The sequence below is a fragment of the Triticum urartu genome, unplaced genomic scaffold (assembly GCF_003073215.2).
Source record: "Triticum urartu cultivar G1812 unplaced genomic scaffold, Tu2.1 TuUngrouped_contig_10430, whole genome shotgun sequence".
Classification (NCBI taxonomy): Eukaryota; Viridiplantae; Streptophyta; class Magnoliopsida; order Poales; family Poaceae; genus Triticum; species Triticum urartu.
In genome coordinates this window covers 1-9,417 of record NW_024111297.1, presented here as the reverse complement: position 1 = coordinate 9,417, position 9,417 = coordinate 1, and the positions used below count along the sequence as shown (strand labels likewise).

At 46.1% G+C, this 9,417-nt stretch overlaps 1 protein-coding gene and 1 pseudogene across 4 annotated transcripts; one reads left to right on the top strand and one right to left on the bottom strand.

Moving 5' to 3' along the window:
- Nucleotides 1-82: 82 nt before the first annotated feature.
- Nucleotides 83-5,467, bottom strand: LOC125526540 (disease resistance protein RGA5-like). Of its 4 annotated transcripts, XM_048691220.1 has the most exons (5): nucleotides 4,616-5,166; nucleotides 4,438-4,530; nucleotides 4,021-4,262; nucleotides 3,389-3,927; nucleotides 83-3,228 (listed from the first exon to the last, which is right to left on the bottom strand). In XM_048691220.1, the coding sequence occupies exons 1-5, from the start codon at nucleotides 4,782-4,784 to the stop codon at nucleotides 756-758; spliced, it is 3,516 nt and encodes a 1,171-aa protein (XP_048547177.1). In that variant the 5' UTR covers nucleotides 4,785-5,166; the 3' UTR covers nucleotides 83-755. The 4 variants fall into 4 exon arrangements, with proteins under 4 accessions (XP_048547177.1, XP_048547176.1, XP_048547175.1 ...); XM_048691219.1 differs by lacking the exon at nucleotides 4,616-5,166 and adding an exon at nucleotides 5,175-5,467 and having other exon boundaries at nucleotides 3,389-4,262; XM_048691218.1 differs by having other exon boundaries at nucleotides 3,389-4,262.
- A 427-nt stretch (nucleotides 5,468-5,894) lies between these two features.
- On the top strand, nucleotides 5,895-9,343 carry LOC125526542 (annotated as a pseudogene).
- Nucleotides 9,344-9,417: the final 74 nt, after the last annotated feature.

Sequence of the window (9,417 nt, the reverse complement as noted above, 5' to 3'; positions counted from 1 at the left end):
TTTTCCCCCCCCCCCCCATTGAATTGAAACACTCCCCCTTAACAAAGTATTTGTTGATCCTAAGGAATCATAGGTGCTATTATAATTATTGTCCGCTGTGATATTTCATTTATATGCTTTGGTTTTTGTTGTGCATGTATCAGCTGTCCACATTCATGGAGCCTAGATTTGTATAAAATGACCCAAGCATGTTTTTCATGAACTGCCTTTTGTTGATGCAACAAAAAAGAGTAGGCACATGTACAACACTTTGAACAGTTTTTGTCTTCAAATACGCCTGGGTGCATGTAATTTTCATGCTTTGAACAGTTACCCTTCCCTTTCTCTAAACAAAATCAAAACAAGAATCCCTGAAATATCAACAAAATGACACAGCACCTTAGAACTACCAATTGCATCATTTGCATATTGAACACACTATACCACATGCACAGACAACTCAATTTATTTCCACTCCTACATCAAACCAAGTAAGAAAGGAGTCTTGATTGTTGAACCTAATAAGTGGAAATTGCACCCTGGTAGGGATCTCCAAACAACTCAGCATGTCCTAGCACCCGTTTGAACTTCACCAATTTGTTTTAAAAAAAACTTCACCAATTTAACGAATACAATTAAATTCAGCACGGACGTAATGCTTTATCACTACTTTGTAAAAGCATTGAAATTAAAGAATTTCAGGTTAAAAGATATGATGGGGATCCATATATAGCATTAAAACGTCTTAGCAATACGCATCCCAGCAAGCATAATAGTCATCTGATATGAACCTGGAAGTAGTTGGTGAGCTCGGTGATCTGGAAGGTGAATGTAACAAAGAGGACCTGCACCATGAAGGAGATGACGGGGTGGCAGCTGACGTGCGCGCAACCATCCATGTCGACGCAGACACATGCCGGCCTGGGAAGGACATGGAAGCGGGCGCTGTACAGGTACTCGAGCACTAGCTGCAGTGCCTCATACCCGACCTCCACCTTCTCGCCCAGAAGTTCCCAGAGTTCCAACCTGTTGCCCTCCACAGAGGCACGGCGTGCGAAGAATGCGTGGAGGAAGGGACTCCGCACAGAGAGCATGTAGCGGTGCACGTGCAGGTCGGGCGCGCCGGGCATGGCAATGCACATATCGGCAAGGAAGGCGAAGTCATCCGGTGAGTGGAAGGCTGTGGCGAGGTTGTCAGAGAGGCGACGGAGTGGCTCCACATCAGCAACCGCATCGGCCGCACATGACTCGGGAGCCCAGTTTATTGGAAGGCTCTGTTCTGTGCTTTCATCACCATAGGAACTAGAATTCACCAATTGCATGTTGATTGTAGGATTTCTTGGATGATTACTAACGACAGACCTCACGGCATACTCTATATGAGCAGCTGCACCCCCAAATTTTACGGAGATCTCTTTAAGGTCTGGCATATGCTCGATGCGGATTAGTTGATGTTGGTCCATTCGGGGAATGGCATTGAAACCTAGCGTGAGCTTCCAGAGATTAGGCATTGCATCCGCCTCAAATTTTAGCCACGGGATACCACTTGTGCACCTCAATTTGAAGTACTTGAGAACTGAGAACCCGGCCGCCTTGTCAAAGATGATCCTTTCACCTGGTGCCCACTGCACATACAGCGACAGATCAATGAGGGCAGGCAATCCTCTGAGAATATCAACAGAACTCATCTGCAGTTCCATTACTGCCATCTTCAGAATGCACAGGTTACCAAGTTCTTTAAGCCATTTAGGAATTTGGGAAAATATGACGCAGCTGTGTGGCGAGCATTCAAATCTCTGGAGAAGAGGGGGAGGCTCCAAGTCATCCCAGGAAATGATTACTTTTGAGGCACCGGGAACCACAATATCTTTAACCGATGGGCCATGAGACACGACTATATTTTTCAGGCTGCCATGTCCTTCTAGTAAAGAGCCTAGAGATTCCATGTTTTTCTCCGGATGGCCAGAACAAGGTGTAGAAGAAATGGTAAGATAAAGATCTTGCAGGTAGTTCAGCTTGCAAAGGCTCCACAGACTGACGACGGAATCAGTCATGGTGCCTAGCAGATTTGTGTCAACCGGAAGAGCCAGGTGGAACAAGTGTGGGAGATGTATAATATCCCATGGAATAGCAGTGACTCTTGTTGCATCCATAACATCCAGCGTTTCCAAACATTGCAGCCCTCGTATATGGTTTGGTAGTTTTATGCAAACATCACTTGCAATCTTCAAATATCTTAGCTGAAACAGCTCTGAAATCCCAGTGAGGTCTATGGGGTCATGGAGGCCACAATGACCAGATAGTTGAAGATTTAGGACACGAAGAACCTTGAAATCTCTAATACAAGGCATACAGTCGAATAATCCAAAAAATCTGAGTGATCGAACCTGTGACTTTGTGATGTTTTCTGGTGTCTTGGCATATTTTGCATCACCAAAGATGAGAGATAGTCGGCGAACCTTATGGGAAAGTGCTATATTCTTTCGATTGTAGTCTACTACCACAATGAAATTCTCTTCTGCAGACTTGTGTGCAATAAGTTCACGTACTACATCATGGACCGTACAGGACAATACCTCATTGTTGTAGTTGATATATGAAGGTTGGATGAATCTTCTATCAATAAGTTCATCAAAACAGATTCCTGCAGCTTTCTTCAACCGGTCTTGATATTGCCCTTTCCCTTTTTGTGTAACGATGGAGGCTTCAGCTACCCATTGCATCGAAAGATCATCCTTCCAGATTATGGAGCCCTCTGGATACATGTGAAGATACAACAAACATGTCTTCAGATAATGAGGGAGATTATTGTAGCTGAGTGTCAGTACTTGTCTCGTTCTTTCTGAAGTAGAACTTGACCACAAATGGGATCTCAACGAATCACGTATGTATGTAAGCAAATCCAGTGAAACTGCTGTTTGCTGGTTCGCCAAATGACTAGCTATGTTCATTGTCGCTAGTGGCAAACCACCACATATATCAATAATTTCGTTTGAAACTTGTTTGAATTCTGCTGGACAGTCATTTTCCGAACCAAAAAGCCTGTTAAAGAATAGCATTCTTGAGTGAGCATCATCGAGAGGTTTCATCTCGAAAACATGCTCTGTATGATCACAGCAACATGTTAATGCAACATCTTCAATCTGTGTAGTTATTATTATTCTGCTGCCACAGTTTCCATTTGGAAAAGCATATTTAATAATATCCCACACTGATGCATCCCACAAATCATCAATAACAATTAGATACCTGCATGCCAAGAATCCACGCACATTAGTGTGTGTGTGTGTGTGTGTGTGTGTGTGTGTGTGTGTGTGTGTGTATTGCATCAGGCACATCAGTAAAATTGATATATGCTGGGTTAACATAAACTAAAATAAATAGCATAAGGAAACTGGGTTAACAGTACCTTTTATGTTGCAGATGTTTGCTGGTATTGTCGCTGATGCCAAGCTCATTACAGCTGGCAGGTAGTGGCTGCTTCTTGTGGAGTTGCGAGAACAAGTCACTGAAAAGTCTCTTCATATCAGACTTTCTGGACACTCGGATGAAAGCTCTGCATTCGAATTGCATCTCAATTCTTTCATACAACACATTGGCAAGTGTAGTTTTACCAAGACACCCAGATCCAAGAACAGATACCACCTTGAGCTGCTGCTGACCTGCCGTATCATTAGCGGCCAGTGAGCAGATAAACTCATTCATACGCCCATCGATTACAATTTGTGCAACTTCATCATAGGGCATTGGAAGCATACTGCCAGCGGACAAGAATCTACGCCTCCTCAAGGTGCTGCAACACTGGAGCTTATACCTGTCGTGCCGTTCAAAAGCCTCCTGGACATAGATCCTGAATTCCGATATTGTTTCTGCAATCTTGGGCTTACTGGGAAGACGAGGGACATTAACATGAATGATTTTACTGGTCTTGGTACCATGTTCTGACACCTGCGCTATGAATGCAATTTGTTTGTACCACTTAAGCCTCTTTTTGATGAAACGGTCAGGCGGCACAAATAATAAGCTGTCAATGTAATCTACCATATCGTAAGACAAATCGCGTGCCTCATTCATCCAGCATATGGCCACCGGGGGAGGGTCCTCCAACTCTGACAGTTCATCAAGGTAGGAGCTTATCACCTCAACATCATCCTTGAGAAGGTGCACCCCCTCCTTGATCCTCTTGGGCAACCTCTTGTAGTGTTCCTGAGCAGGAGCTAGCAGTATGCCAAGCTTCTCAACAAGGGGTCTCATGGCGCCCAATGAAGAACTCACCGAACCATCTAATTAATCAAAGAGCACACAAGAAAGATAAGACAAGGTGCGGATCAATAATTAATGGATGGATTAGTTCCTATGCACATGCATGGGTTCGATGCTGTACTGCCATATATACAGACAGAAATCAAGAGAAATCAAGGCAAAGCTAACTAGGGAGATAGATCAAGCAACACTCACCAAACAGCCTCGAGATATCCTCAAGGACTGGCAGTTGAGCACCAGATTGCTCGACTTCATTTTTGGCACTTGATTCAATAACAGGATCAGAAACTGAAACAGGAAAAACATGCAGGATTAGTTAGTAATTAAGAGTACTGAGCGGAAGAATTAAGGAGAGGTTTTCTCTTGCGCTAACCTGTGGCTGTGGTTGGATTGTCGATTAAGACATTCTTGTAATCCTCCTCAAGAATCCTGTCATCATTGTTCCTCCTCTTCTTCCCCGCAATCCTGACAGGATCCAGCACCTTCCTTGTCTCCCTCCTTTTCCTCGACGGCTCCTCCTTATCCTTCTCCGTGAGGTCCATCAATCAGAGCTTAGTTTCCGGCGCCCCAACAAGACGTGATGGCATGTTGAGCTCCTAAAGGAGCCCGAACTTTCTGAGCTCCCCCATGCAGGTACACCTTCTATCTATCTAGATCGTCCATTTCACAGCAGTTGCCTCGGGATCAGTGTTGCCTCTCGAATGATTGCACTGACTTGTGCTGAAAATATGTTCTGCCTTTAGTCTAACTAATGTGCTGCTCTTTCTGCAATTATTGTATTTTGAGATAGTGCATCCACACCAAAACTGGAGAAATTTTGATGGTCCCATTCAGGCTAAAGTGCATTCACAAAGTGATGTTGATGCTAAAGAACCCACCAAGTTAAGGCTGGAAGAATTAAGCAGACGGACAGGTTTTTCACACGCGCTCACCTGTGGCTGTGGTTGGATCGTCGAGCAAGAAACTGTTGTAATCCTCCTCAAGAATCCTGTCATCATCCTTCTTCCCCGTAATCCTGATTGGATCCAGCAATTGCCTCGTCGGCTCCTCCTTATCCTTCTCCGTGAGGTCCATCAATCAGAACTTAGTTTCTGGCGACCCAACAAGACGTGAGGGCATGTCGAGCTCCTAAAGGAGACTGAATTTCCTGAGCACACCCCTACAGGTACACGTATCTCTCGGATCGTCCATTTTGCAGTGATCACATCAGGATCAGTGCTGCCTTTAGAATGATTGCACTGACTTGTGCTAAAACCATGTTCTGCCTTTAGTCTAACTAATGTGCTGCTCTTTCTTCTACAATTGTATTTTGAGATAGTGCATCCACACCAAAACTAGAGAATTTTGATGGGTCCCATTTAGGCTAAGTGCATTCACAAAGTGGTGCTGATGCACGAATTCACTACGTTTGGAACCTGCTTTCCTGCCTTTATATGATATATATTCGCATTGTTCTGCAATAAGAGAGCTCTTTTAGTGATCGTGAGATCCACACATGTGCCTTCACAAAAAAAGCGAGACAGAACCATGTGGGACCTGCCACCACGCACTGTCAGATTCTTCTGTGCTTTTTTTCAGTGCTCAGAGGGTTCACATGGGCTTTTTGGCAAAAAAAAAGAGAAAGATAGAACCAAGTGGGGCCCACCACCATGCGTTGTCCGAATCGCCTATGCACAGGTACAATAGAATTTGCATTTTTGTACCTTAGCATCATATGTAATGCAAGTAAATAGCTCCAGCAGATTGGAGGAGTGGACGGGATGACTGACCATGGATGTTAAGGTATTCTCTATGCAGGTACTTGTAGCTACCTACCTTGATCCTGCCATGGCTGCTCCTGTGTCCTCCTGGCCTCTTTTCTCTATCCACTAAACTCCATGATTTGATCTTCCAACCAGAGATGGAGGCTGCGACGGCCACCGCTTTTGTGGGTAGGATCGCGCCAAAGCTCTTGGAGTTCTTAGCTGCAAATCACAAGCTTCGACAGAACCTGGAGCACGACATCACCTACATCCAAAGAGAGTTTGCGTTAATTTCTGCCGCCATCCAGCAAGATGATGAGTGTCGCTGGAGGAGCGGCACCCTCGGCGACCATGTGCAGAGGGCCTGGATCCAAATCATACATGACTTGGCGCATGCCATCGAGGACTGCATCGACCGCTTCATGCACCGGGTGACCATCTCTGGGACGTCGACGTGGATCCGTCAGGCTGTCCACCGGTTGCAGACGGTGACAGTACGGAAGGAGTTTGCCAAGGCGATCCGTGAGCTCAAGAAAATATCACAAGAGTCATCCAAGCTGAGAGAAACTTATTACAACGCCAGTGTCGGTGCAGGCACCTTCCCGTCAGCATCGTCGTCGGCAGTGGCATCGGCACCTGAGACAACAACAGAGATGGCCATAGACGACACTGTTTCAGCTCGCAGCCCCGTGGGTATGGACGCTCCCCGGGATGAACTTCTGGAGCTGATACAGCAGCAGCAGCAACAGCTTAAGGTGATCTCTGTTGTTGGCTTTGATGGCATAGGCAAGACCCTCCTTGTCAGGCATGTGTACCAGAGTATGATGAGCCAGTATGAAGTAAGGGCTTGGGTTTGTGCAGCCAATCAAAGGGGTGCAAGCGATGTTGTCGAAGAGATACTTCGGCAACTTGGCATCCCCACCACATCCACCAATGGTGGAGGTAGCCTCAGCAAGTTCTGCGGAATCCTCAGATTGTGCCTTCAAACCAAGAGGTAACTAATGCCAACCATTGGTAATTTTCTCAACTCGGTCTCTGTTTGATGTTTTGGTCTCGATTTACAGCAGCCTGCATCTTTTATATTTTTGTACTGTCCAACAGTTCTCCTAGTTTGACTTCACTCACTATTGGCATCTTTGTAGCTATAAAATGAAATCACTCCAAATTTAATCTCCACTCCATATCTCTGCATGCTAATTCTGATCATGTACTCCTGGTACCTCGTAGGTTCTTCATCGTACTCGATGACATGAGGACAGAATTTTGGCATGATATTAAAGATGCCTTTGTGGGGTTGAACGGCAGAGTTCTGGTGACAACGGCTATTCAGTCAGTAGCAAATGCCTGCAGCAGCTCAGCAGCCCATGATCATGTGTATGCAATGAAAAGCCTTCCTGATGGACACTCGAGGCAGTTGTTTTTCAAGGAAGCTTTCCAAGACGATGATCCGCCAATCGGTAAAGAGGATCAGCTTGGCTCGGAAGCACTGAAGAAGTGTGATGGTTTACCCCTTGCTCTTGTTACTACAGCCCGGTACTTGCAAAGCACAGGTAATCCGACGCGTGAAAACTGGGCAACATTGTGCCACAACCTGGGAGCACACCTGGAAACGAAGGAGATGTTAGCAAGAATGAAGCGTGTACTTGTCCAAAGCTACACCAGCCTTGTTAAACACGATGTCAAGACATGCTTGCTATATCTAGGTATCTACCCTAGTGGCCGTACAGTCAGGAGAGGAAGCTTGATAAGGAAATGGTGCGCTGAAGGGTTTATCCCAGGAGATTATATGTGTAATGCTCTGGATGCTGCTATCGGCAATTTCAAAGAGCTGCTCAACCGGAGCATCATCCAGCGTACAGATGCCAGTAGCAAAAACATCACAGATCAGGTGAAGACATACCATACTCACGGCATGATGCTCGAGTTCATCCTGCACATGTCCAAGTGTGACAACTTCATTACCTTGTTATATGATCAGCTGGCTCCCCCACCCCCACCCAGTAAAATCCGTTGGCTCTCCCTCCATGAAGCAAGTGCCAGAGTGGCTAATGATCTATCTCTTGTCCGATCTCTGACAATCTTCGGCAGGGCACATGAATCTGTCTTGGATTTCTCCAAATATGAACTGCTGCGGGTTTTGGATCTAGAAGAATGCGGTAACCACTTGGAGGACAAGCATCTTAGGGAGATATGCAGCAACCTGTTGTTGCTCAGGTACCTAAGCCTTGGGGCCGCTATTAAGGTTACGATGCTCCCCAAAGAGATTAAGAAGCTTCAACTTTTGGAGACGCTGGATGTAAGAAGAACCAAGATAGAGATTCTGCCGACACAAGTTATGGAGCTGCCATGCCTGATACATCTGTTAATTTCAAGCTCCAACAAGGTGTAGGAGGCCGGAGAATGCACAAGCTACAGACTTGGCTCTCAGAGAATAGCAAATTGGAAACAGTAGCAGGATTTGTTGTGGACAACAACAAGAGCCAAGGATTTGCACAGCTCATAGAGCATATGAAACACTTGACAAAAGTGAAAATATGGTGTCAGCAGTCCAGTAATAATAGTAAGGATCCCCTTGCCAGCGGCGGCGGCAGCAGCAGCAACAACAACAACAACTGCACTCATCTCTCAAAGGCCATCAAGGGGTTCATCAAGAGAAGCACCGACGTGAAAAAAGGTCATTCACTCTCACTGAGTTTCAGTGATGAATGGTTCCAAGACTTGCTTGTGAGCTTGTCCCTAGAAAAAGAAGAAGCTTCCTCCTGCTATCTTAGCTCGCTCAAGCTACAAGGGGGCAACATATGCAGCCTGCCTCCGTTTGTTACCATGCTGGGTGGTCTCACTAAGCTGTGCCTCTCATCCCCTGGTCAGCTGAGTGGGGATATTCTTGCTGCCCTGAGCAAGGTGCGTTGCTTGGCGTACCTGAAGCTAATTGCATCTCAACTGGACAAACTCATCATCGTACAAGGTGCACTTGGAAGCCTGCAATGCCTATGCATCATGGTGGAAGTCATGACTGAGCTGGAAGTCCAGGAGGGAGCTCTGCCACTCCTCGAGTCACTTCGGCTGCTATGTACAGATCTAAATGGCTTTTGCAGCATGACAATCCAGTCCCTACGACGTATTAAGGAGGTCACCCTCCATGATGGAGTAAGTGATGAAACAAAGCACGAGTGGAAAGAAGCAGCAAAGAAACACCCCAGACGTCCCAAGCTCTTGTTTGTTAAGACAGTTGAAGATGTTGATATGGGATGCACTACCAGAATTTAGGCAGTTGCCGACGGGCATATCTATGCCGACGGCCCCCGTCGGCATATATGGGCTTACCCCGATGGCACAACTAAAGCCGTCGGCGTAGAAAGGCCGTCGGCGTATAACCATCTATGCCGACGGGGGCCGTCGGCATAGATAAGCCGCCGGCGTTTCCCCGCATATC